General features: G+C 41.0%; 1 protein-coding gene and 1 non-coding gene across 2 annotated transcripts in view; both read left to right on the top strand.

Annotated features, from left to right (window-relative positions):
- AP1G1 (adaptor related protein complex 1 subunit gamma 1) overlaps nt 1–27,491 on the top strand; it is a 40,971-nt gene that overhangs the window by 2,952 nt on the left and 10,528 nt on the right. The window contains exons 2-13 of the mRNA XM_048958341.1: nt 8,270–8,473; nt 12,635–12,759; nt 15,945–16,086; nt 17,077–17,173; nt 18,739–18,815; nt 19,842–19,850; nt 21,054–21,149; nt 21,621–21,701; nt 21,944–22,042; nt 22,797–22,852; nt 24,047–24,160; nt 26,804–26,944. Coding sequence (XP_048814298.1) covers nt 8,273–8,473; nt 12,635–12,759; nt 15,945–16,086; nt 17,077–17,173; nt 18,739–18,815; nt 19,842–19,850; nt 21,054–21,149; nt 21,621–21,701; nt 21,944–22,042; nt 22,797–22,852; nt 24,047–24,160; nt 26,804–26,944 — 1,238 coding nt within the window. The 5' untranslated portion in view covers nt 8,270–8,272. The remainder of the gene's footprint in view (nt 1–8,269; nt 8,474–12,634; nt 12,760–15,944; nt 16,087–17,076; nt 17,174–18,738; nt 18,816–19,841; nt 19,851–21,053; nt 21,150–21,620; nt 21,702–21,943; nt 22,043–22,796; nt 22,853–24,046; nt 24,161–26,803; nt 26,945–27,491) is intronic.
- LOC125699517 (small nucleolar RNA SNORD71) lies at nt 25,517–25,603 on the top strand. Its single transcript, XR_007379597.1, has one exon. It is a non-coding gene; the product is annotated as a small nucleolar RNA SNORD71 (small nucleolar RNA).

Below are 27,491 nucleotides of genomic sequence, written 5' to 3'. Positions count from 1 at the left end.
TGGCAGCATTGCACAGATGAGGCCTGCGGTCTGTTCTGGTCAACCACTGCTGATTTTCCTTTCATACAGTCTATCCAGACATATCTTCTGCTGTCTTTTTGTGTTAGGATCGATCAGTTCTAATGAAGCAAGTAGGGGAATTCTGTTACTGATTGCAGTTGGAGTTGGGTCAGGTTTGAATTATGTAACTTCCCAAAAGCTGGGGTATGGGGCATTTTGTTTTTTAAGGAGTGTGATTGCATGAGTTGGGGGTAGGGCAGCTTAATCTGTGTACTGTAGATCTGTTTGAAAATGCATGCTTGTACATTCTTTGGCTGCTTTGTAGGATGAGCTGGGTTCGGAAATGCAACTTACAGGAGAATCTGTAAGCAGGATTGTATCTTATTGGAAGAGAAGGCGTAGGCTGTGTCCCCTGGACAGCCACATTGTGCTCTGGGCAGTTCTGTGAGCCTCAGTGGGCTTTGTCCATTGCCAGACCTTAAGGAATTGAAAACTGATGTTCTGTCCTGAAGAAGTTCTTAAGCAGTGACTTTCTGACCGCTTGTTTTTGAGTGTTCATTAATATAGTGAAAGAGTAATTAAAAAAAAATCCTTGGTTTTATTAGTAGTAAGGCATAGGCTAACATGTCTGAAGAGATTCCAGAGGGGTAGAGCTCAAGTTGGTAGCATGTTCAAGGCTCATGGGTCTTGAGACTTAATTTCCTGATAGCTGAATGTAGGTTGACTGAAGCACTTGAGTATTTTGCGTGGGTCTTGTGCTGCTTGCAGACATAAGATGTTAATTGCTGAACAGCTGCCTTTGAATACTGTGGTATTCTCAAGTAGGTTTGTAGTAAGGTTCTATACTTAAATATTTTGGGGATAGTAAACTCTTCAAACTTAAAACAGTACAAACATACCTAATAAAGGGCTGCAAGGGAGGAGAAAGTACCTGTTTGGAAACATAATGTATAGTAAAATGATTTTAATATGTTATGATTTTTGTTTTGCTGGTTGATGTGTTTTGTTTTTTTTTATTTTGTTTGGGTAGTTTACCAAGAATGAGTTGCATGAAGGAGGAATACCTTCCTGGTTGGTTTGGTGAAGAATTAACTGAGCTGGAGAGGGAGGAATTTAGGCACCAATTGTCCAGCCACAGGAGCTAATCTGAGTTAGATATCTAACTCTTTTCTTATATAACTGGCTATTGGGTAAAGCAGGCCTTAAAGAATAAGGCCTTCAAACTGATAAAGTATGAAAAAAAATCTGTTGTTCCTACTGTTAGGTTCTTGTCAGGTATTCAGGGATAATCCCTGATTTCTGGACTGTATTGGTAGCAAACAAATGGCATGGAGTGCTTCTGCTGTAAACAAAATGAGGAAAGAGGTTGAATGGGAGCTGTGAAGTCAGGGCCTGCACTGCTGATTGAGCACCTGGAGGCGCAGGTGAAGGCAGTTCAGCTGTGTTCCTCAGTCAAACTGTGGAAAAGAGAGATAAGATGATGGGGTTCTTGATCTACAAAATGTTCTTCAGGTTGAGCTTTGCTTAGTGTTTGAGGCACAGTTCATTTTTGTTGTTAGTAAACATCCCATTAGTCATTGTACAGTAACTGAGTCACAGCCTGAAGCACTGATTGAGGAGCTGGGGAAAAGACCCGGTCAGCCCTGGGAGCACAGGTGAAGCAGTTCAGCTGTGGGGCCAGAAGGGACGGAGCCTGGCTGCAGCTCTTAGACCTCATTGAAGGGCTGGCTGCCACTGGGGAAGGGGCTCTGGTTGGAGATGCCTCCTTGGTGAAGCTCTCCTCTGCAAACCTGGAATCTTCTGATAATGGTGATCAATCTTCTTCCCTTCATAGCACCTCTCTATTGTGCCAATCCTACTGTCATTACACCTCTGGTGAAACACCTTTTCCTGTCATGTTGACCTGTGCGATTGCTACAGAGGCGATTGCTTTTATAATTTGCACAGCTATTTGTGTTGGCGTGGAAGGAGCGAGAACATATGTATGTTCTGTATGGAAGGAAAAGTGTTAATTAACCCTGGAAAACAAGGCTTGCTACTTTGAAAGAGGTTCTAAGCCAGATAAAGTTAAATTTCAGGTGTGCTATTCCCAGATGATATGGATGTCCTCTGTGTTCGTTGTCTTGTGCAGTGAAACATCTCTGAAATGCGGAGTTCTGTCCAACTTTACTGTTAGTGGCATTTTGCTATGCAGTAGCTTCATGGTTACCTGAGACTGATTTTCTGAATATTTTAAATGGTTCATAGTGTTAATTTCAAGATCCTTCCTGATATTGAGACAGATTTTATAGCACATTGCTTACTATGTCTTACAGTTCTGAATTCTTAATCCTATTCGTATTTTGATTGTATGGTTCTTCATTAGCGCTTGTCAGTAAACACAACTGATCCATGGCCTCAGTTCCTTCCTTCAGCAAAGTCTGAATGCTTGCATGTTGAATCCCAGTACAATTCTGGCACCGTAAGGTTTTGCTGCCTTGACAGGCCGTGGCACAGTCGTGCTGCGCGTTGTCCATCCTTCATTCACGCTATTGGAGGAATCTGAGGTATTTGTCAATAAATCATCTTCTGGAGCTTGTTGGGGTCATCTTTCATTCTCTTTGTGCCTTTTGTCATACTGCACCTTAATAAAAGTGCTGACTGCATATCCATGGAGTCCATGAGACCTTGTGCCTGTCTTGCTGTTGTTGCTTGTCGTTGTTCTCAGTGGGTATAGTTTCGAGTTATGGAGTGCTTGGCAGTGTGAATGCGGGAAAATGTTTGTTTCCTGTTGTTCTGTGTTGATTTGGTTACAGGGGGGAGGATGCTTAGGTGTGTTTCTTGAAAGAAGCGAGAAAAGGGGAATCACTGGAGTCATTTTCATTTCATTCAAAAAGTTGGGTGTTTTTTTTTTTTCTTAGCTGTGCATCTGCAAATGCGTACCGGTCAGGTGTGTATCTGGTGAGGTAGTTGCTATCTTGTGTGAAATGGATGTCTCACATCCTGGAGGAATATCCATGCAACCTTGTTGCCTCCATTCAAGCTCTTCTGATTGCTTTTCTGTTTTGGATTTTTTTCTACCAATGCTAATTGTATGCAGTCTCATGTCTTACTACCTGCAAAGCAACGCATTGTGGATTTGATAGTAAATTAATGGATGGGGGCATCCAGAGGAACATGAGATTGTACAGGATTTAGTTGATGGCTTCGTGGGTCACCTTTCTGAGTACTGAAGTGTGCCGTCCTCAGCATGCTGAAGGAGTTCTTGGGGTCTGGAGTGGGAAATGTGAATCTTGGGTTTTGTTAACTCTTGATACCTGCACGAAGCTTGGTTTGTTGTCTCACGAGGTGTGCGTTTACGGAGATTAGCTTTCCTGATCACTGCAAGCTGTAGGTCTTCAGTGACCAAGGGACATCTATTGGTGATGTCAGAATGTTAGCAGAGATAAGCAGGCAGGACATGAACATGGCTGTTGTGAGGGCATCCCTGCCACCTTCATTCGGATGTGTCTGCACTGTGTGTGTGGCTATATTTTTGAATGGAGTAGCGGTGTCATCCCTAGCAGTCCCTGTTGGCTTGTTTTCTCCCAATTTTGTAATTATTTACTCTCTAGGTTTAGTCAACACCATTGTGATGTGTCACCTGATACAGTCAGTGGTGTCAGAGCTGCCATTAAAGTTTCTGAGGGTAATGTGGCTCTTCCAAGTGCAGGTCAGCTAGCTTTAGCCTGGAGAATTGTCAAAATCTAGGCTATTTTCTCTCGAATCACTTCAGCTTTTTTGAGACTGAGTGAAACGTACTTGGTCAGCAGAAGATTGGTATTGCTCTGTATGATAAGAGTTTGGGAGCTCCTCTGTTCTGAGGAGCAGAAGCTTGAGATGATCAGTAACCTGATGGTCCTGCACTTAAGGATGACTTAGTGCAGGAGGCCATGCTCCACGTCTTTCCAGCTCCATCTTGGTTCTCCCAGAGCTGTCTGCTCACACTGCCTTGTGTCATGTAAGCTCAACTATTCTGTTTGAAGGCTTCTCATTAGTAGAGGAAAGTAATGCCACTGGTTTTCAGATGTACAGATGGCCTCATGTGGTATGCTGGGTCCCAGGCATGCTGTCTGTAGAGCAGTGGAAGGAGTGGAATCAGTCTCCTCTGTCAAAGTGAGCCTGTGATTATTATTAATGAGACATTGTTATTAATGATGATTAAGTTATTGCCTATAGGCTGCAGAGATGTATACCTGTTTATGGGAACTGCTGAGTCACGTCCTGAAGCACTGATTGAGGAGCTGGGGAAAGGACCTGGTCAGCCCTGGGAGCACAGGTGAAGCAGTTCAGCTGTGGGGCCAGAAGGGACGGAGCCTGGCTGCAGCTCTTAGACCTCATTGAAGGGCTGACTGCCACTGGGGAAGGGGCTCTGGCTGGGGATCCCTCCTTGGTGGAGTCCTTCCTGTGAGCCTCGATCTTTGGAGATGGATGAGCACTTCTGCTTTCCCTTTGAAATACCATTCTATCTGTGCTCGTCCCTTTGTTGTTACACTCCTGTATCGCCCTTCCACTGTGTTAATCTTTACCATTGTAACAGCCTGCAGTGGTGTTTTTATTTTCAGTTCCTTCCCTGTTTTCCAACAAAAGCATGGCTTATCAAAAGCAGTTTGAAAGGGTGTTTGAAGGGGAAGGGGTATGGGATGTGGTCAGGGCTTCAAGTGGGCTGTTTTGGGGTTTGTCAGACTGTTACATAAACAAAGCACTTTGCAGTGACCCCCTACCCAGAGAGGCTGCTAAAAGTCCCTGGGGAAATAAGAGGAGGGACTTCCCTTTTTTCACAAGGACGTGCTGTGGCGCAGCCATGGTTCAAATGCTGGGCGCGGCGCTTTCTTTCCACCCGTCCTTCCGGAAGGACGAAGGAGAATTGTGGACCATGCAGACAAACAGTAAACGTAACCAGTCATGGAATGACTCCGATTTTGGGCTGCAGGTCTCAGACTGAAAAGATGAGGTAGGAGTGTGAAGTGTGTAAGATGATGAGCTCCATAGTATTGCTAACTAGGTAATTTGTTATCATCTCCATAGGGTTATTGAGAGCATCGACTGCAATAAGGACTTGAATCTGCAGAACAAATGAATGAACTGTCTTTCCATGTGTTATGCTTGGAACTTAAGTAGTGACTTGCAGAATACTGTTGATTCTAGAAGTTCACCTGGATTCAAAATAAAAACAGATCTACCTTTTTATTTTTATCTCTGTAGGCCTTGACATTTTTTTTGCTTTAGAAGTTCTTATACTGCAAGCTGCTGAAGTCTGCAGTAGAACAGATTTGTACGTATGCGTGCTGACCTGGCTCTTCCAGTCTTCCACGGGCTCCTGCTGCTGTGAGAAACAGGGATATCAAATGGAGTGAGCTTTGATCAGACCTGGTAGGGCCACTGCGTTTCTGATCTGCTTTGTGTCTGTGCCCTTTTAGGGCACTGAAGAGTTGGTAGATGGTGTTCTTGTCAAAGAGCAATCTTAGTTAAAGACTGCTATAGAAGTGAGGGGCCAACTTTAATTAGGGGGAACTTTTAAGGAGCCTCAGAGATCTCTACCAACACAACACATCAAATCAAAAACTAAACCTAAACAGATGTTGTTATAAGATTTAATAGAATCTTGAGAGGTGGCATCCTACCTGACTTCAAAATAATTCTGAGGTAGACAAATCTCATCCCATAGCTTTTATTTACATTCACCTCCAAAGATAAGCTCCTAAAGACAGGTGGTGGGCTGTATAGTAGGCTGTATAGTGGGCTGTGGTTGTCAGAGTTGCCCAGTCTGCAGTGCCATCGTGCACTTATATTTACTGCTTTTTGCTAAATTACAGCAGAGTAAAGCAGTGCATCCTGACAACAGCTGCCAGCAATCTAGTGCATGCTAAGTAGGAATGTCAGCTTACTTTGCAGTAACTCTTGCGTAGTTACCTAATTTTACAAGACATTTAAAACTGTTTCTTTGCTTAGTATTTTCCTTTTTTTAATTGTTCAATCTTGGTTTCTTATTCTGAAGTTTTCTATACAAGTTTCTGGGCAGAGGTTTTTTGCACAGTAGTTAAAAAATATTTAACTCGGGATAGAACAAGTATTTTATTGTGGATGTAAACAGGAGGAAATGATGTGGCAAATGGATAGAACCAAGTTTCCTTTAGTTTGAGAAGCTTTGGGGCTTTGTGAGTGCTGGCAGTTTGTTTGTTTCGAGGATATATATTTTGTTGCAGTATTGAAAATCTCTTGCCAATTTTTCCCAATTTTCAAGAATAATTATTTGTGGCTGTTCCTTGAAGATGACACTTAGCATCCGCAGTCTCCAGAGGTGGCATTACAGTAGGTGTGCATCAAGGTGCAGCTCTTGGTGCCTAGCAGGGTTTTTGTATTCTGTTTGTCATGTTCCTACAGCCTTACTTTACTGTTGAAAGATTGTGGCTCTACCACTATCAGAGCTCTGTTAGTTCAGTGCAGCGCTCTGTTCTAAGGGTTTAAACATTCCCATCTAATTAAAGATTTCTCTGTGTTGTATGGATGTGATGCTGTGTGAGGAAGATCCTTTCAGAGGATTTTCAAAACCTTTGAGACATCACAGCCCTTATTAAAAGAATGTTATTACAGTATTCAAAGGCCTTTTGTGTCTCATGTTCAAATGCTGTTCTGGAGGCAGCTTTCTTACTTCCCTTTCACCATTCCTACCCTTATTAGTGTGGCATCTGAATGTTTGGGCAGCATAGATTTGTTTTGTATCACAGTAACATGAGGAAATCTTACAGCTTGTGGAGAGGCAAGGCTGAGGACTGGGGAGTCCAGTTATCTTGATCCTTCACTTCACAGTACTTTGAGGAAGATAAAATATCTCTACATATACTTTTCAAAATGTAATACTTTGTGTCTCTGCGAATTTGAGCTCTTGAGACATGAAGATGGGCGATTGGAATGTGAGGGGCTGTTTGGTTGGACTGACTGAGGAGATGCAGTGTTGAGATTGAGTTCTGTAACAGTCTGAGTTTATAATTCAGATCCATAGAGCAACATTCAGCTGCTTGTCTGCGAGGCCACCGTTACTCATTGTAACATGTCTGTCTGTTTTTCTGGTGCAGCACACGGGTTGCCCTGCTGAATGTGAGCTTCCCAGCTGCCCATTCAGTGTGCAGTCAAACCTGTTGTGCCATGCCAGCCAGTCAGCACAATGTCTGAATGTGTCTCTTTAATATGGTAGCACTTAAAATTTATGGCACTGATTTAGGAGGATGGTGACACACAGATGATCTGTGACGGGCTGCTGTGTTGAGTAACTTTTTACACATTGGTGTGATTTTGTGATTTAAAAATGACTTAGCTAATCTTGCAGTTTAACATGGATGGAAGAATTCTGTAGATAAGTTTGCATAGATTTATCCTCATGAAAGTCAAAAGTCTGCTTTGCTGAGCATAAACTACAGTTAGGTTTTGCAGTTGAACTTCCTAAACTTTTTTTGGGCGGGAGCCATTTTTCTCTTGAAATACATTCAGGAGAATGCAATGCTCTCTAGGTCAGGTAGTACCCATCACCTGGCAAAATGAAACTACCTGAAGTTCAAGTAGCATGTGCTTTTTTTTAAATAAAAAAAAAAAGCAAGTCATCTTCATGCAGTTCTGTGAGAGGCTTTGTCACATTGCCTCTGAAGAAATGATTGTTCTGGCTGGTATTTAATAAACGTACGGTGTCTCTTTGATTCTGAAGTGCAACCACGCTGTTCATATTATCTTCCATCAGCATTTTCTGATGTCTTTCCCCCCCAAAGGAAGAAGAATGCACGGCACAAGTATGTGAGATTTATGAAGCGTGGCTCTCTGAAGTACCTGTCTGAAAACTTCTGCTAGTTATTTAACAGCATTGTTTTTTGTAAAGGAGATTTGTGTCCCACATTGTTGAGATTTCAAGGATCAAACCTCTTCAGTGAGAGGCAGAAGATAAGAACATGAACATACCTTGCTGAGTACTGTTCTTATCTATTTTGGACTGGGAATCACGTTATGTTCACTTGGCAGCTTGTTCAAAGCATAGCAGTTTCTGCTTCTAGAAAAGCAGTTGTGAGAACTTCTGTTCCTGGAAGGTACACTGAATTCCTGTGCCCTTTGGGTATGCTTTTAACCATGCTAGTGAAGCTGTTTGCCTTTTTAAAATTCTTCCATTTATGTAATTATAAGGGAAGAAAGAAGAATATGCTGAACTGAGACAATTATGAAGTTCTTGGGTACAGTAGAAGGCTTATGGATCTCTTTCTTCTCCCAGAGGATGCCAGCCCCCATCAGACTGCGGGAGCTGATCCGGACCATCCGGACAGCAAGAACCCAGGCAGAAGAGCGTGAGATGATTCAGAAGGAATGTGCTGCTATCCGGTCATCCTTCCGAGAGGAAGATAACACATACAGATGCAGAAATGTGGCAAAGCTGCTGTACATGCACATGCTGGGATACCCTGCACATTTTGGACAGGTAGGTTGGTCTTCATTGCTGCTACAGTGTGTGTGTGTATACCAGTATGCTGCATGTGTTTTGCGTGCGTGGGCTGCTTTGGAGCAGAACTAGAGCAGTTTTGCTTTGAGATGTTTTGAGGTTTTGTCCTCGTGCATGTTCAGAACCTGCATTAGTTAGTTTTGACTACGACAAAGACACTTCCTGTCTGAAACCTGTTCTTATGTATTTTGTTATGAAACTTGCAGTTAGTCTGCTTTACCCAGGCTGTCTGCTCCTTGCTGCAGGTGTGTCTTGCAGAGCAGTAGTTAAACTACAATCTGGTAAGTATGAGTATTTCTGGATGGCATCTTGAAGTTGTGTACCTGATAGAAACTGCCAGATGTTTTAAAGGTGTTTCTTATTTAGGAGTTTCCTTATTCTGAAGTAATTTATTCTAGGCAGGTAATAGTTGGTCTGTTCCCAGCAATAAAGGATTGGTGTTTCTTGTCCCCATTTTAGTGAAGAGATTTGGAGAATGCTGATGTGAGTTTTGATTTATTTTCCATGTAGTGTTCCTCAGTCAAATTGTGGAAAAGAAAGATAAGATGATGGGGTCTTGATCTACAAAATGTTCTTCAGGTTGAGCTTTGCTTAGTGTTTGAGGCACAGTTCATTTTTGTTGTTAGTAAACATCCCATTAGTCATTGTACAGTAACTGAGTCACAGCCTGAAGCACTGATTGAGGAGCTGGGGAAAAGACCCGGTCAGCCCTGGGAGCACAGGTGAAGCAGTTCAGCTGTGGGGCCAGAAGGGACGGAGCCTGGCTGCAGCTCTTAGACCTCATTGAAGGGCTGGCTGCCACTGGGGAAGGGGCTCTGGTTGGAGATGCCTCCTTGGTGAAGCTCTCCTCTGCAAACCTGGAATCTTCTGTTAATGGTGATCAATCTTCTTTCCTTCATAGCACCTCTCTATTGTGCCAGTCCTGTCATCATCACACCTCTGTTGTAATGCCTTTTCCATTGTGCTGATCTGTCCAATTGCTGCAGTCATAATGTAACCAGGGCCTCAAATTGTCTTTGAGTTTGGACTGTACTTTGAATTTAGGGGGGATCACCTTATTTCTACATCGTTGGGTTCTTCTCCCAGAGAAAAGAGTTGTTCGAGATGTAGCAACTCTGATGTAACAGGAAAACAACTATGCTGACTGTAGCATACCATCCTCTGGCCTTGGTTCTCATATAATTTGTCAGTTGTATTTCTGGCCAAAGCTAAGAAGAGATTTTAGCAATTATTATTTAAGTTGAAATCTTTTGTGTCATCAGTTTTTATGACTGGAAGGAATCTTTCAAGATACTGGTGTTATATAGGTGATTTTATATGATCCTCATTCTTTCTCCAAAACAATGTGCTGGGGGACTGTTGAAGGCAGATGCCACTCCAGCAGTAGTAGAATTTTGAAGATAGGCAGTCCAGCATTATAAACAAGAAGTTTCAGAGAGTGGCAGCATGAATGAGTAGGAAATTCATTTTGATGAAAAACGGGAGAGCCACAGGCTGTTAGATCCCGTTGTCTGGTTTTATCCTTAAGACAGACATTTGACTTCAGCTAGTGTTATGAATGAGGTAACCATTAATAAGTGGTCAGAGAAGGTGTCAGAAGAAGCAAATGGCTGATCTGCTTCTTTCCAAGACAGGATTCCTCCACTTTGATTCAGGAAGTCTTGTGTTACATTTAGCCAGTGCATGCTGAGATGCAGTGCATGGCAAACTGTCTTGAGCACGTGTTAAAATCGAGTTATGATTAGAAGGTATTAGGCATCCACTTTTTTTTTTGTTTTATTTCCCCTGCAAAAGAATGCCAGTCAGAAAGGTGTCTATATCAGTAAAAACTTTGACTTGTAATCTGGCGATAGACCTGTATTATCAGGCTTTGTTGATGTATCTGTTACAGCACTGAGGCAGCAGATCTTAATTGCTGTTCCTTTGAATGAAATGGATATAATGACATCAAGAATTCTTCTACTAATTAAACAGAGCTTCACTTCATTGTGTTGCTCAGCAGTGCTGTGCACTAAGCTAATTTGCATGTATTTGTATACATGTGAAGCAAACTGGTCAGCTTTTTGCGGGGTAAATTTCAGTAATATCATACAAATTTAAAAGTGCTGGAAATATCTGTCATTAGTTTCCTTCTGGTTTTTTTTTTTTTAGTTGTTTGTCTTGCCTTCTTTAGCTCTTATGCTGTAGCTGTGAGGCCGTTGGTTCCACACTGCACTTCTGCGGAGCATTATATAGAAAGCGCCTTTTAAACTTTTCTGGGGAAAAAATGGGTCAGTCACTGTAAAGATAAGAGGTAAATACACAGTGTTATGTACCTTATCTCTTGGTTGATCTTGCCCACTCATGCGTGTTCAGTTATCTCTTTGGATGACTGATCTTACTGCTTAGAGGTATTTCTTCATCCAGGTTAATCTTAGATAACTGAATTTGCTTTCATTCAATCTTTTCCTTGTCAGTTGGTCACTCAGCTCAAGCTAGATGATTATGTGGCAACTTCTTGCATAGCAGTGTTATATGTTCTGATTCTGTGCAGTTGTGAGAACTTGTTAGTAGCTAGGCCATAGCATTTATTTTCTCTGTCACGTTAAATTTAATTTTCTGACAAGTTTTTCAGCAGCCAGTATAGCTTTGCTCTCTTGATGCGCGTGCACTTCTCGCATCTCCCTGTTCAAAAACAGTTCTGTTCAAACTTCCTTATAGTGAAGGACTGTGAAAACCTTTTCATGCTACCCTTTATTTTTGCCTATGCGGGCCTTTTTTGTGTCCTTTAAAGTAGATCTATTGGAAGCTTTGTCTCATCCCCTCCATATATCCACTGTGTGCTTACTTGCTGCCCTAGCTAACTTGCAGAACGAACTTAGGGTGTGTGCTTGTGGGAAGATGAATCTTTTACCTGTTTTGAGAAGCCATTTTTGCTGCTTTGTCTGTGTAGCGGAAATGCTGAAGTCACAGCTTGAAACAGTGATGGAGCACCAGGTGGGAAGGCAGGGCCAGCCCAGGGGAGTTCAAGTGCATGCGGTGATGCACCCAGGTGATGAGAAGGGCTGGGGCCGGGATCCACCCCTTCCCAGACCTCATTTAAGGGTTGGCAGTGGAGGTGAGGGTATCTTTCTGCAGATCCCTGTGTACCTGAGGCCTTTCAAAGGTAAGTAAATCTTCTTCCTTTGTTTCTGTGTCTAGGCTGCTGCATTTGGGCCTGTCCTCATTTGCAGCAGTCAGAGACTTTGCCACCCTGCTATAAGCATTATACTTTCCATCGTGTTATAGTGTTACATGCTGGAAAGTAGAGATATGCTTATATATGTAATTGATTATCGGTTAGAGTGAGATACTTCAGTGCATAGTAATGTTACTGTTTGTATTTTTGAACTAAGAACATGTTTAAGAATTAGCTAGCAGCTAAACTCTGAAGTTATCTGAGTGTAAGTGGCAGCTAGGCGTGTTATCCAAGGAATTTCCTTTATGTTTTTGAATACAGCTGGTACGTTTTTACATGATAGAAGGGATGTGATGTTTGTAGTGGCTGCAATGCATGTGATTTTAGATTCTGAGCTTCATACAGAAGTTACAGATTGCAGGACAGCAGGAACTGACATATATGACTGTATCTAAAATTTACCTAGCAAGTTACTTAGTTACAGATCGTAATCATCAAAATTGTTGTTGACATCTTAACAGAGCACTGATTCTCTCCCTGGTGGGTAGATGTACCCATTACAGTGCAAAATAAATAAATAAAATAAAAAAATTCCAAGGTCTATCAAACATGGCATATCTTTGGATTTTTTTTCTGGATTTCTGGATTTTTTTTTCTTTCTTAACTGATAGTTCTTATCTGTGTTATTTTTCTCTTTTGTGCTCTGATCCTGCTTATCTGGTATGTATGAGGTAATGGAAGATCAGCAGAGGGTTGTTATTTCAGGGCAGCAGACTTACTATTGATTTTGCTGCTTCCTTGCTGGAATCTTTAGGCTGGTCATTCAGCCTTTGTTTTCCATATCATCAAAATGGGAATAGAATGTACTTTTAAAAATATATTATGAGAGAGACCTAAATTAGTTAATATCAGAGTTCAAACTCTTTCTCTTCTAGTTGAGAAATAGTTTCAGCTAATTCTTTCTTTTTTTTTTTTTTCCCCAGTTGGAGTGCCTCAAGCTCATTGCCTCTCAGAAATTCACAGACAAGCGCATTGGGTATTTAGGTGCCATGTTGCTGCTGGATGAGAGACAGGATGTCCATCTTCTTATGACCAATTGCATCAAGAAGTAAGGGTACCAGAAAACATTTGTGTTTAAAAAAAAAAAAAAAAAAAAAAAAACCACAAAAAAAACCTCACAACTTCCATTCATTGAATCATTCAGGTTGGAAAATACCAGTAAGATCATCTAGTCCAACCCTTAGCTTATTACATGGGTAGATAGTGACAAGACAAGGGGGAATGCTTATGAATTAAAGGAGCGAAAGTTTAGATTAGATGTTGGGGGAAGTTTTTCACTGAGAGGGTGATGAGATGCTGGAGCAGGTTGTCCATGGAGGTGTTCAAGACCAGGTTGGATCAGGGCCTGGGCAGCCTGATATAGTGTTCAATCTACTGGCTGGCAGCCCTGCCTGCATTGATGGGGGTTGGAACTTGAGGTCCCTTCCAACCCAGGCCATTCTGTGATCATCACTATGCCCGGTAGACCATGTCACTCAGGGCAACATCTACTCTTTTCTTGAGAACCTTCAGGGATGGTGAATCCACCATGTCTGTGGGCAGTCAGATCCAATGCCTGACCACTCTGAGAGTAAATTTTTCCTGATATCTAATATGAATCTCCCTTGGTACAACTTAAAGCCATTACCTTTTTTCCTATTGCTGTTATCTGGAAAGAGGCCAACCCCCAGCTCTCTACAACTCCTTCCAGGTAGTTGCAGAGACTAATGAGATCCACCTCCCTTCCTCCCTCACCTCCTCTTCTCCAGACTAAAGAATCTCAGTTCTCTCAGCTGCTCTTCAGTAAGGCCCTTTGTGGCTTCCTTGCCTCTCTCTGGACGTGCTGCAAGGCATCAATGTCCTTCTTGTAGTGAGGGTCCCAAAACTGAACACAGTGCTTGAGGTGTGACCTTACCAGTGCCAAGTATAATTCCACATTCAAGAATTAAATGATCTCCCTGCTTACAAAGTAGGAAAGAGACAGGCATGCAGTTAGTAATGCAGCATTGCTGAAGGTCCACATACCTTTTAAATAGTAATAAATCAGAGGATATTTTCATAACACTGCTAAAACACTGTAGGTCAGGTTATCCTCTGTTACAATACTGTATCTCTGGTTCTATTTGTTTACTTGTGCTGATGAGCTCTGAAGTTTTTGACCTTGGGAGTCAAGACTGTGTATGCTGCTTTCTTTTTAAGGTTGACCTAACAGTACTGATGTATGATTTTCCTCGGAAGCAAGGCAGCAACTTGGAATGTGCTGTCTGCTTGGTACCTTCCTGAAATTGGTCAAGAAAGGATGAGAAATAAGGATTGTTTTTTTCTCAGTTTCTTTACTTTTAAAATCTTTCTAGTGAAGTACTGCTAAACCAGGACTGTTTCATATTATAGATAAGTGAAGGATGATTGGTCTGTTTCTAATGATGGGCAGTCTTTTTTCAAGATGGGTGGGAGAAGGAGTGGAACAACTGGGGTCTAGTTGTTTTATCCTTCTTCCTGCTTGTATGTGGTATGTCTGGTTTTACTTACTTTTCGAACATAAACCTCTTGAGTAATAGCAAATGAAGTATTAGTAAGATTGATTGCTTGGACTGTGTCCTTAAAGTGCTTGGGAAGTCTTGACAAGACTGTGGGCCTTGGGACCTACAAACGTTTGGTCAAGTATTCTTTTATTGAATTGTCATACCTGTGAGACTCTTCCATTGGAACTAGGCTGCTATATTAACATCTTTTTTTGATTGCTTATGCTAAAATGAATTTGTGTGATAAGGGTGGGATGAATTTGACATGAGCCGGGCTGAAGCTAAACAAAACTGGGAGATAGCAACCCACTTAGTGGTGGGAAGCTTATTGCTTCCTCGCCTGCCACTTTGTCTGCTTTCATCAGTGTCTTATCACCACAACCTAGATCTTCCATAAAAACAAGTGGACACCCTTGTGTAGCAGCATGTACTTGCTATATTCACTGTTACGTATTGCTGCCCAAAACTTGCTGAAATAAGGAAACAAAAATCAACCCATTTTAATGGCAGGTGTACTCTGTTATTTTATTTGCATGTTGCCATAACTTCTATATATTACATGCAGAATGCTCTCTCTTCTGCATGTTGTATGAATCTGGTTGCGTACTGCTTGCTTCCCCTGTCCTCCCGTCATGCAGTCACCAACTCACCCCCCAAACAGGAACCACATTTTTATGTTCTTCACATTTGTGAATGCATCCTGGATGCTGTGGTGACAGGAGTACCAGGTGTTCTGATGGAAAATTGGTTGAAGTCAGTTTTTAAAAGCTGTTGTAATTGCTGTGTGGAAGCTGTATTGTCTCATACCTAGTGGTTGATGGTTGGTGGGTGGCCTCAGAAGTAGTGTCTGCTTATGGATATTGCACTTTGCAACTTCCAGAGGCTAACAGCATTTCTGTATGGATTACTTGCAAGCTCTGTGAGTAGTGGGTTTTGTTTATTTTGTACGTTGTTTTTGTTATCCTCCATCTTGAGCCAGAATATCTTGCATAGATTTTGTTTTTAATGCTGTTCAGTTTGTAAATATGAATCCCACTTCCGATTCAATATTTTTGTTCAGCCTGTAAGTCTTAGCAAAAATTCTTATTTTCCATTATACTAAGGTTAATGTATTAAGCATGTGTATTGTCTGTTACCCTTTTAAGGTTTTATTTCACGACCAAGTCCAGATGAAGTTTTACAATTCATCACTCATTAATCCTAGTAGTCAAATGGAAGGAAGGGGAGGTAACTAGAATTAAAAGCCATTGTAAAAATATGCAAGTCAAACTGTGTGAAAATCTTAAGATTCAGAAACTGCAAATCAGAGTGCATATAAACCAGAAGCTAAAGCCTATTCTACAACTTGTTTATGCTGGGACAACTTGCACAGTCTCTGCAAGGCTATACTTGATGTTAATTTCTTTCCTGCTTGCAAATTCCAAAATACAGAGTTCAGTATTTACTACAGTAAGCTTTAATGGAGTTCTCTGTGGTCTTCCCTCCTCTCAGCTCAAGCACCGGATATTCACCTGGTGGTTTTGCTGAAATCTTTTTCTTTGAGGATTCTATATAAAAGTAATAGAAAACTCAAAGCTGATATTGTTTATTCCCAAATAGCTTAGAATTTGGAGATTTCTTCTGGGCTATGCGTACAGATGGCTGGATGGCCATACACAGATGCACTTTTTTCCATATTTGGGATTTGTTCATATACTGACTGTCCTTTTTTTTTTTTTCCTCTTCTTTGCAGTGACCTTAACCACAGCACGCAATATGTGCAGGGGCTGGCACTCTGCACTCTTGGCTGCATGGGCTCTTCAGAAATGTGCAGAGACCTTGCAGGAGAGGTTGAAAAGCTCCTCAAAACATCCAACTCCTATCTTAGGAAGAAGGTACTTTTTAATGTTTTGCTAAGTGTTAAAACTTGAGGTTGGGATATCTTGCTAATAACTGGAATGCTAGACAGCTTGGAATGCTGACTGAATATTTGCAAGCATGCAAGACAAGTTGAGGCCAAAGCCCATGTCTGCGGAGCAAGGATGTGTGTAATCCTCTAGAAGGCTAGCCTTCTACAGATGATCTGTTTGTAATTTCTAAGGTACTTTGTACCTTAAGGTTATTGATTGTATTACCAGCACCTGCCTGTTCACAGGCTCTAGCTCCAAACTTCTAATTGTTAGCCAGTATGAAAGAGCATCAGTAAAGTATTTATACTTTTGTTCTTTTTAAATATATTTTGTTGTTATGTCTTGAAAAGGTTGGGGGAAATAATGGGATTTTAGGCAAGACAGCAGTGCTGAGACGTATTGCTGTATTCTGGGAAGAGGCAGCGCACTTGATTCTCAGGCTCCAATGAGTAGGGTTTTCTCTTGCTTCTGTTCTCTGGAGAAGATGGGCAAACTTGTTGAAGTGTACTTCTGTTTTTCATAGGACCTGTTACCTGAAGGGGAACTGTTTTGTGGGAATGTGATCATATTCAAAGGAAGGAAAACAAACCATGCATTTGACATAAATTTCACTTTTCACTTCCAGTGCATTATCATTCCCCTCCCTTCCTAACAATGAGACAGGTTGAAGTAGCCCTATTAAATGCAGAGCCACATAGCAATTAACATGGCTCTGAAGTGAATAACTTTCAAATGAACTGCTGTTAGTGCAAATGTTACTTTGCAACTCAATGCCTTTTTTACTTTTCAACTGTGGAAGTTTTGTTAAACTCTTCTGTGGTGCTGTTTAGTATCACTTGTAGCAGAGAGTGGAAAAATGTGCTACAAACATTTCAAGCCTCTGTATATCATGAAATTTGTGGTAGTTCCTGCTGTGCTAGGTGTTCAATGTCTTGTCATTGCACTACATACTAATCAAATGTTTTTCCTGTATAGGCAGCACTGTGTGCTGTTCACGTTATTAGAAAGGTGCCTGAACTTATGGAGATGTTCCTGCCAGCCACCAAAAACTTGCTGAATGAAAAGAACCATGGTAATGTGTGAGCGTGCTTAGCAAGACTATACTGTTTTTTGTGTATGGCACACAAGCCTTTTATTTGGAGGGATTTACTGAGTTATATTTTTATTATTTGTTTCTTCCCATTGCTATGCAGTGAGAACAAATGTAATTGAGAAGACAGGCGTGTATGGCTACAGATCAGCAGCACCTATATGGCATAGGTGATAAAAGGAACTCTCAATGTTTACCTATTTCAGAGTGGGTGCAATGGGAAAGTTTTGTCACTTCTATCCAGTACGCTGCCTAAATGAAGTTCAGAGTGTGCTTTTCAGCTTTTTGGGTGATTTCAGTTAACGCAGTGTTATAGGATTATCTGACACTTGCTTAGTGGGCATTACCAGAGTGGAGATGTTCTCTGTCAGGAAAGAGTCTGCCTTCAGTGCTGTTTTAGATCATTATATAGATTCTCATGTTAATTTTGCCTTTTTTGCTAGGTTATTGCTTTAATGCATTTTTTTTTTTTTAAGTACTTCAGAAGATTGTTTAAAGAGAAATACAAAAAATACTTGGTTAATTTTGTATCAAGCAGTGCTCACTCTTTACAGGCTTAGTCCTTTTGCTTATCTTCAGTGATTATGTGCCTTAAGAAAAGAGTTGGTTGTGCTAGGAGTCCTACAGTAGATGTTACAGCAAGTTTGTCTCCACACAGAGTAGTTAAGTGAAACGTTACTAGCAGGCCATGTGTGATATATATATTTTTTTCCTTTGCCAATGCCTCCAGGTCCACCACTGCAGGTCCCACTCATCACCCAGCCTGTATTCAGGTTTGGGATTGCTCTAACCCCAGTGGTAGGACCTTATACTTGGCCATATTGAACTTCATGAGGTTTGCACAGGCCCACCTCTTGAGCCTGTCTTGGGTGCCTCTAGGTGGTATCCCTTCCAGCATCTTGACCCCACCACGCAGCATGGTGTTGTCTGCAGATTTGCTGACGGTACATCCAGTGGTTAATTTTCAACTGTTGTAATCTAATTAAATGCTTTGTAACTGACGTGGCTTTTCTAACTACTTTTCAGAGGTGTTTTAACTTAGTTCTGCTAAGTCAGAACATGGCAGTTGACTGCCAAATAGACAGTTTGGCTTTAGCAAACTGTCTACTGTAGTCTTTCTCCAAACTTGAGGTTTGAGACCTCCTAAGGAAGGCGTAGTGCAGACTACGTAATGCTGGGTAGGGTATCCAAATCAGAAGAGAAAATTGGGGAGCATGAGAAACTCAATGCGTACAAAACATGTAACAGTTTGTCCTTCTCAAATCTTATTTACGTGTTTGTTTCTGTCTAACAGTGTATTTAGTATGCAAGTTTCTTTAAGCAATATACAAGTCCAGTTTGTCTCCATTTTTGACTTTTAGTTGCTGATCTAAGACCCATGCACTTTGTCATCAACTTTACCTTGGGCACAGCTGCAAGCATCTTTTTTGAAGCATGTGTTAGATTGAAGGGGAGATTGTTTTGTATGATTTGTTTTCATTTAATTGCAATTTTTGTTATTTGCCTAGAGCTAATGAAATTAAGAGGCTTTTTCCTGTGGCTTTTAGGTGTTCTACACACATCAGTAGTTCTCCTCACGGAGATGTGTGAGAGAAGCCCAGACATGCTTGCACACTTTAGAAAGGTAAGTGTGAATTTGGTAACACTGCAGAATTAATTTTCATGGTGTTGTTTTGGTTTTGCTGCTGCTTGATTTCTGAAGTGAAAGCAGTGTGCACCTTTTTAAAATAAAATCCTTACAACTGAAGAATTTAATTGTGCTACCTGCTTGTTATCAAAACAATAAAGAAAAAGGGAGTGCTGAGTGCCTAGCCCTCTCAAAGAAGGGGTAAGTTACAAAAATTACTCTTGAAGACTGTGTAGTTTGTATGAATCTTTCTTTACAGTTAAGAATAAGTGCCCTCTTTGGCTGGTGTTCCTTTTCGGCTTTTTTGCTCTTTATAGCTAATTACACAGTGTCATCAGGAAGTGCATGTATATTAATTGTAAAGAAGCAGAAAAAGCTTGCACATGCGCTTGAATTCTGTAACCTCTCGTAGGAGTGTTTGCTTATTTTCCACCTTACCACACATTTCCTAACATTTATTGCTGTAATTTGCTGTGCAGTATAACTGCCATATTAAAGTCTGCCAGACTGTGAAAACGTCATTGTTTATTTTTTTAATTAATCTGATTTTTTGGTCAAGGGAGAAATTGATCAAAGCTGATCAAACAGAACTGGCCATTTGCTCCTCTCGTGTGTTTCAAAGAGGTTTGTCTATTTTCATGCCCAGTTTACTGTTCTTCACTGACTTGTGTATATCACTAGGGATTTCAAACAGTTTGTCCTCTTGATGCGTTTTACCACTTCAACATACATCTCTTGCCCTGGTTGTGTACAGCAAAGCAGGAATGAAAATGAAAGAAAGACTAGGGACACGTGGGAGTGAGCCATTGCTCTCTTATAGGTGGTAGTCTTACTGGTTTAAAAAAAAAAAAAAAAAAAAAAAAAAAAAAAAACTGCCTCTGCAAAATGTAAGTCCTAGGTACTTGCTTTTCTAGCAGTCTCTTTGGTTGTTTATGCTATGAATGATATAACATTGATCTGTCCCTAATGCCTGCTTCATCTGTTTTGTCTCTTTTGTCTGTTTGGAATCCTGCTCTGTGTTAGAACGAAAAGGTAAGGTTTAATTCTTGTACATGGTGCATGCTTACATTGAGTCTGTGATGTTTGCCTCTCGTGATGCAGTACCAGATAACGCCATGTTTGTGATTAATGCCGTGTGCTTAGATCAGTTGTCTTGTTCAGTGCTTTTTGTGTGCTGGTCTTATCAATAAGCTTCTTTACCCATATCAGCCCTGGATCTCTGTTGTGGCCTTCTCAAAACACAAACCTTCTTTGCTCAAGCCCTCATCTTGGGATTTTGAAGGATTTTTTTTTCTGTATATGCACACTGTAGCTATGACTGCTCTTTACCACTGGTGGCTTTGTGCGTTGCCTTAAATGTAGGGCAGCTGTGGGTAATTCCTTTACATGGAAGGAAGCAGGAGAATTGTATGGCCACCTGTATGTGTTCTTACGACACTGCCAAAGAACTACTGGGTGCAACTCCATTGCTGGTGTTTTTTGTCAGTGAAATTTGAGTACAGAAGGTTGGTAAGGGGCCCTCAACCAGTCTCCATGGCTGTAATGTTTTCCTTTGTTTGCCTTGTCCTGAGTCCTGATAATATTCTTGTATGTTAGAAGGCAAAGCAAATGTTAATCAGGGCTCCAGGAACATTTCTGCAGATCAGTACACTTGCATGTTACTCTCTTGTGGGGGAATGTGTTGCAGATTACCAAGCTTTTCTCTTGTGAGGCTGATGTGAATGGAGTATCAATCTTAAAGGAATCTTTAATAACTTCTTGTAATCCTATAAGTATCTGAAAAGATTAAATCTCTTATGCCTGATGCTCTGTGAAAGCAGGTGATATATACTACATGGGAATGTATGCTAAAAATCAACTTGGAGCTAACCTGGTAAAGCTCCCAAACAAAGTTTTGGAAGAATGCTACTTCAACAGTCCTAGCCTCCTTTTTCATGAAGATGGGAGTTTTTTTTTAATTGATATTTCCTTTTAGGTATTGCTTATCAAGTTATGGTGGATTTAGTACTTTGAAGATGGAATATGGTGCTCAGACTCCAGCTTAGATAGGAAATGACTAGAAACATGTAAGCTGTAGATATTTGTATAATAGTCTCTAGATGATCAGGCTGAACTTCAAGGAGGAATCTGTAGGACAACTTGCTTTCAAACGCAAGATTTGCTTTTGGACCTGTACTTGGGCAGAAGGAACAACAAGCTAATAGGTACATTTTCTGATAACTCTCTTCTTCACAGCTTGTTCCCCAACTAGTTCGTATTCTGAAGAACCTTATCATGTCTGGATATTCACCAGAGCATGATGTGTCTGGGATCAGTGACCCCTTTTTGCAGGTAAGAAATGATGCTAGTCGTCATTGATAGTTTTAATTTGTGTACTGTGTTGTGAGACATAAGTATGACAAGATAGTTACCATAAGGCAGCAGTGTTGATTTGAAGATTGGCGTTGTGTTAGAGTAGGCTGGGTAAATGCTGTTCATCTACCTTAGTGGAAGCCACCTGGTTTAAAAAGAAGTTGCCATGCCCTATGGTACTGTGCAAAGTTGTGGCAAAATGAGAAGAAACAGTGAATGTTGGTCTTGCAGGAATGTGCCTGGTTTGACACTCGATGTACTCGTAACAATTTTGGCCTATGAAGAGAGAAAGAGCACAGTGTTCGCCTGAGAATAAAACCAAATCTGCATTATGCTTTGAAATAGAAAATTAGTCTTTTGTTTTCTTCTTTGTTGCTGCTCAAGCAGTGAATTTCATGGCCCTTCTGTAAAAGATTTCCATTGAGTGAGGTTTTTCTATTTCTGTCATAGGTGCGAATCCTGCGGTTACTAAGGATTCTAGGGCGAAATGATGATGATTCTAGTGAAGCAATGAATGACATACTTGCACAGGTGAGACCTGCAAAGTTAATCAGCTTACATTTTCTCTTTTCATTTGTTAATCATTTGGATTCAGCACTGATGAAGATATGCAGTGTGGCTGCTTGCCACACTGGGGTGAGTTTTGTTGCTTGGGGCATGTATTTATAGATGTGGTACACTAAGGATTGCTGAGTTTCATTGCTTCTTCTGCAGAACAGGACAAGGGGGATCCACTTTAGAGGTAATCGAGTCACTTTGTTTCTTTCCTCTAGGTCGCTACTAATACAGAAACAAGTAAAAATGTGGGAAATGCCATTCTCTATGAAACTGTGCTGACTATTATGGACATAAAATCTGAGAGTGGGCTGAGAGTAAGTTGTCTTTGCTGTGACTTTTTTTGTGTGAGAGCAATTTCTGTAGAAGACACGTGAGGCAAAAAAGCTCTGTGGTTGCTTCTAGATAAGACTTATAGCCTCTTTGGAAGGTGTACTTAAGGGGTGTAGCAGAAATACTGTGTCCTGGCCTGAAGCAGTGATTGAGCACCTGGTGGGAAGGCAGGGCCAGCCCTGGGGAGTTCAGGTGCATGCAGTGTACCTGAGTGGTCAGAAGGGCTGGAGCCCCTTCCCAGTCCTCATTCAAGGGTCAGCAGTGGTGGTGAGGGTGTCTCACTGAAGATTCCTGCCTACTTGAGGCCTTCCAAGAGTAAGCAGCTTTTTCTTCCATTGTTTCTGTGTCTGACTATTTAATTTAGGCTTGTCCTCACTTGCTGCAGCCCAGAACTTTGCTACCCTGGTGTTATTGCTGTGCTTTCCATCGCATTATAATGTTATGGGGTGGAGGTGGGGGAGAAAAGGGTAAAAAAGAGAAAAAAAGAAAATGAGGGAGAAAAAGGGGAAGGAGAGGCTGGGGGAGGGGCAGCAAAACCTTCCTGAAGACTGTTTTTTCTTGAGTACAGGAGAGAGCCTGTACCATGTTTGTCTTAGTTTTTCCTTTGCTTAGTCAGGCTCCAGAGTTCTTTGTTATGCTTTTGGCCAAGAAGCACAGTAGTAACGTTGCCTTTAAAGTCACCTTAAAGCAATGATGGAGGACTTCTTGGTCACTGACCTTTTGTAACTTTTTCTGCAGGTGTTAGCCATTAACATCCTAGGCCGTTTCTTATTAAACAATGACAAAAATATTAGGTAAGTTGCATGAACTGTGCTCCATCTACGCCCAGCTTAAAATGTCTAAGAAGCAATGACACTAAGACTGTACTAAGTAGAACTTTCCAGGAGAGTGTTCTGGGAATTGTTGTTAGCGGGTGAATGTGACAGACAAGCTTTCTTCTTTTCTTGGTGCTCTCTCTGTCAAAACCTTAACTATGGCTCTGCCCTTCATAGTAGTCGAATCTAGGAGTGTAAAGTTAATTCTGAATATGATTTCTTAATCTAGGTGAGTGGTTGGGTTTTTGTTTTGTTTTTTTTTTTTCAGTTTTCTGTGTATATTCTGTCTTGTTTCATCTGATCAGTGATGACATTCAAATCAGAGTGGACAGTGGTGACTTTACAAATTAGACAAGGAGTTGTTTTGTTATTTTTTCTGTCTGCGTATTGCTGTCAGCAAAGAAATTAATGCACAACCATTACTTCTTTAATCTGAACGTAGAATTGCTGCAACTGCCAGAATTAAGTCACATCTGCAGGCATTAGTATTACAAATCATCATATGGGTGGAAGGCTCTAGCTTTGGGAATTTTAACTCGCTTGGTAGTTTGTGTGTGATATATGGAGGCCTAAACTTTGCCTTGATTTTTCAAAATGAAGACAGGACATGAGAAAAAACTTTCCTTTTGGATGACAGGGCACTGGGGCAAGCTGCCTGGAGAAGTGGTGGAATGTCCTTCTCTGCAGATATTCAAATCTGCCTGGATGCTTTCTTGTACAACCTACTGTAACAAAACTTCTCTAGTGGGGGGGGGGAGGGGATGTTGGACTCGGTCTCCACGAGGCCCTTCCAACTCCTGTGATTCTGCAGACACCTGGCATGAGCCCAGGAACTCGGGTGGGTGCTTGTCTGAGCAGCAGGATATCATTAAATGTGTTACTCTTTTGTATGGTAACCCTACTGGAGCTAGGCCAGGTAGCCTCGTGGAAGATCCTCACTTGTTGCTGAGGGGTACAAGAGAGCTCTGTTTTGTTGCAAAAGAAGATTAAACGTGGGTAGGTGTATTTGTGCATAGAAGTCTGTGCGACCTACTGTAGGGAACCTGCTTTGGCAGGGGGGTTGGACTCGATGATCTCAGGAGGTCCCTTCCAACCCCTACAATTCTGTGGTTCTGTGATTCTGTGAAGTCGAGTGCTTACCTTTAAGTATTTTCTTATATATTCTTATCCCAGATATGTGGCTTTGACATCACTGTTGAAAACTGTGCAGACAGACCATAATGCAGTACAGAGACATAGAAGCACAATTGTGGACTGCCTGAAAGATTTGGATGTCTCCATTAAAAGGTAACTGAAATATCAGTGAAAGAGACAGCCTATGAAGAGTGAGCAGGATAAGAACATATGGGAAAATGACAGGAGTACTGGAGAGCTGAAAATGAGACTAGTATTAATGCAGCATTTGATTTCTACTTCATGTAAGGTAATAAAGGTAATGAAAGCATGCAGCCACTTTCTTTGAGAAGCTGCTTTTACATTTTCTGCCTCTTGGATTGATGGGGAAAGAATTTTTCCGTTTGCCTGAACATTTCCAAAATGGAGTCACCCAGAGACGAGCTGGTGTGCTCAGAAGTATCAGCCTTCATAAATTAAGGTCCTAATCAAAACTACTCTGACATGCTTGGTCTTTTCTTTCCCAGACAAACAGGTATTGTCACGTTATCCTGAAGCAATGTTAAAATCTCCAATAAATGATTCTAGATTATATTTAGACAGTGGTAGAATTTAATTTTACTAGATTGTTCAGATGATTTGCTTATAAACTGTGTCCTGTTTTGCATTCCTTCTCTGGACAGTAGGAGAGCTTGCAGCATTATTCATCTTTCTATAGGAAGACTTTCTTTAAAAAAAAAAAAAAAAAAAAAACCCCAAAAACCTCAGTATAAAGTTCTTCCTCTGATTACTTTTAATCACTTCAGTTGTGTTCTTTTCACTCATCATAGCATCTTGTTTCCATCAGTTACTCATAGTATTGAATCAGTTGATCACAATTCTACTGGCCTGTGTGAAGTACTACACTTAACTGTCTAAATCAAGTCTTTCAGACTCATGTTTGATTCAATACCCTCTTCCTTATCAGTATTCATTCTGTAACTGGGTGACCCCAGTGCAACATAAAACAAGCACGTCAGTGATAGGGGCTGCTGTGTCCCTTTTGCACTGCGTGGAACCATTGCATGCTGGGATTTCATTCAACTTGTTACATCATGAACACATTTTATTTATTTTAGAATTGCTTATCCTCTTATACTGACCTTGTCTAACCAATTAGATATGCTGCAGGTATTTGTGCTAGAAGGCATTCTTCAGATTTGTCTCTGAATCAGATCTAGGTTTTTCAACAGTACTACATACTCTAACATGTAGAGTAGGAAACAATTTGAAACTGTCTTCGGAAGGTTAGTTCTAACAGTTATGAAATGGGTGTAATGTAATTCCATTTTACAATGTTATGCTATCCTAAAAGGTAAATTTTTATCTTACATGTTCAAGTCAGGCTGTCGTAGTTTGGTGCCAGAGTCAGTGTGAGGTTAGGCTATGGAACAGCAAAGGCATATCTGGGCTTTGGATGGAAGGCCGCAAAAGCATTTTGCTGATGCCTGTTGAGGAAAACTTGCTGCAAACAACAGAGCTTCATGTCTGAGTGCTGTTGGAGGATGAAGCCTTTGAGTGATCCATCGGCAGAGCTCGATGTTGCTGTGCTGACACTCGTGCTGCTGACAATGCACTATTCTCATTGAAGCGATGTGTTGACCGGATATCGGAGTCCCCAAACAGCAGGTTTTGCGGTCTGGAACTTGAGATAGACATACCTGGTTTTGGTTGACATGTGAAGTATGGCCTGTTTTTTGTCATCTTAAACATTGAAGTACAACTTTGGTCAGTGTAGTGTAATTCAGAATAGCTTTGCCATTTACTTCAAGGCTACCTGTCAGCTTAATATGATCAAATTGCGTTATTAGGAACTTTGTAATGGAAGTGAGGCCTGTAATATGATTGAATGTGAGCAATATATGGTTGGAAGTTTTTGATGCTCTTCAGGGATCTTATTCTATTAGCCTATCTCAGTGATGGGCAGAGAATGAAGTTCCTGATAAAGTTGTTCCCTCCCTTCCATATTTGATGTGTTTGTGTTCTGGATTACACCGACTACTCAATTGTAAACAATAGTCAGGTTGTTTAGTGAGGCTGCTTTAATGCATTTTAACATAGCAAATTGTTATGGTTGCCCAGGAATAAATAATATTTGTAGACAGTAGTTTTCAGGAAATGTGGAATGGATGGGAGAGTTGTGCTACAATCAACTGCAGAAGCTTCAAATAGGAGGGACAAGGACTGGCCTCTGATCTTTGTTTATATACAAAAAGTAATGTCAGATAGCTAGGACTTTGTCTAATTGTGATGTCAACTTGTGACAGGGAAGGAATTGAATTTGAAAAGGGCACTACCATCCTGAGTTCTGGAAACGATACGTAGCCCATCTGCCAGGACGTAATAAAGCTTATCAACTCTGATGTGTTCAGAACTTTAATGCATGGAGAACAAAATGGATTTAAAGAATTCTGAAACTGAAGAAATCTTGTAGCTAGTACAAGTTTCTTAGAGGAGTTGTGTCAGACATGACCAACGTGTAACTGTAAATACTAGGACCTTAACACTGACAGACTCTGGTTGTTGAAAGATATTTCTAGCCTTAGGGTATCTAGGGACTTTCGCCCAGCTGCACTCTAGTTTATGGTTTCTGGGGTGGCTGCTTCTTGACCTGAACAAGAAAATGCCATTAATCCTGTGGGAAGAGCCTTCCATAATAAGATTGCTCTTTTAACCCAAAGGTAAGTGTATTTGAGTGTAACTGGACTTGTTTATTTTATTTCAAATTTATTTTACTTCACCAGGAGAATATACTTTGTTTTCTGTCCATTACTCTAGGCGTGCGATGGAACTGAGTTTTGCTCTTGTTAATGGGAACAATGTTCGTGGAATGATGAAGGAGTTGCTGTATTTCCTAGATTCATGTGAGCCGGAGTTCAAGGCAGACTGTGCATCAGGAATATTTCTTGCAGCAGAAAAGTATGGAATCAATTTGCTGATTAATTTTTTTTTCAGTTATCAAAATTGTTAGCATTTCTGCCTTGTCTGCCCCCCTCCCTTCCTGAACACCTAAGGGAGAATGGGTTGATTTTGAGGTTATTGTTTTACCCCTGCTGAGGGACAGGACATACCAGTGCATTGGGGCACACTAATGTTCCCTTGTAGGCAGTCCTCATATCGTTAAGCCCATCTAGTTTATTGATTTTTGCTGTTCTTTGGAACAGGTTTTGTGTTGACACCTTGGTCCCTTGCCCCTTCCACATGCCCACTTGTGTTCTCCCCGATTACGTGTGCAAATGAGATGATCTCATTAAAGTTGAGTCATTACAATTAACAGTCTGATTTTTAAGTATGTGTAAGGTGTATGGCTGTGCTTGTATATTCATTCAGCATTTCAGTGTCAATGTTAATAACAAAAGGTCAAAGATTAAGTTTTTTTTATTCTAGGAAAAGGTGGGCCAGGAGGAGGTTCTGTTGGCTTTGTTGGTTTTTTTGCTGGTGTTAAGGCTAGTAGTTCTTGTTCTAA

Source organism: Lagopus muta, chromosome 12 (genome assembly GCF_023343835.1).
Source record: "Lagopus muta isolate bLagMut1 chromosome 12, bLagMut1 primary, whole genome shotgun sequence".
NCBI classification, from domain to species: Eukaryota; Metazoa; Chordata; class Aves; order Galliformes; family Phasianidae; genus Lagopus; species Lagopus muta.
This window is presented reverse-complemented; position numbering and strand designations above follow the sequence as displayed.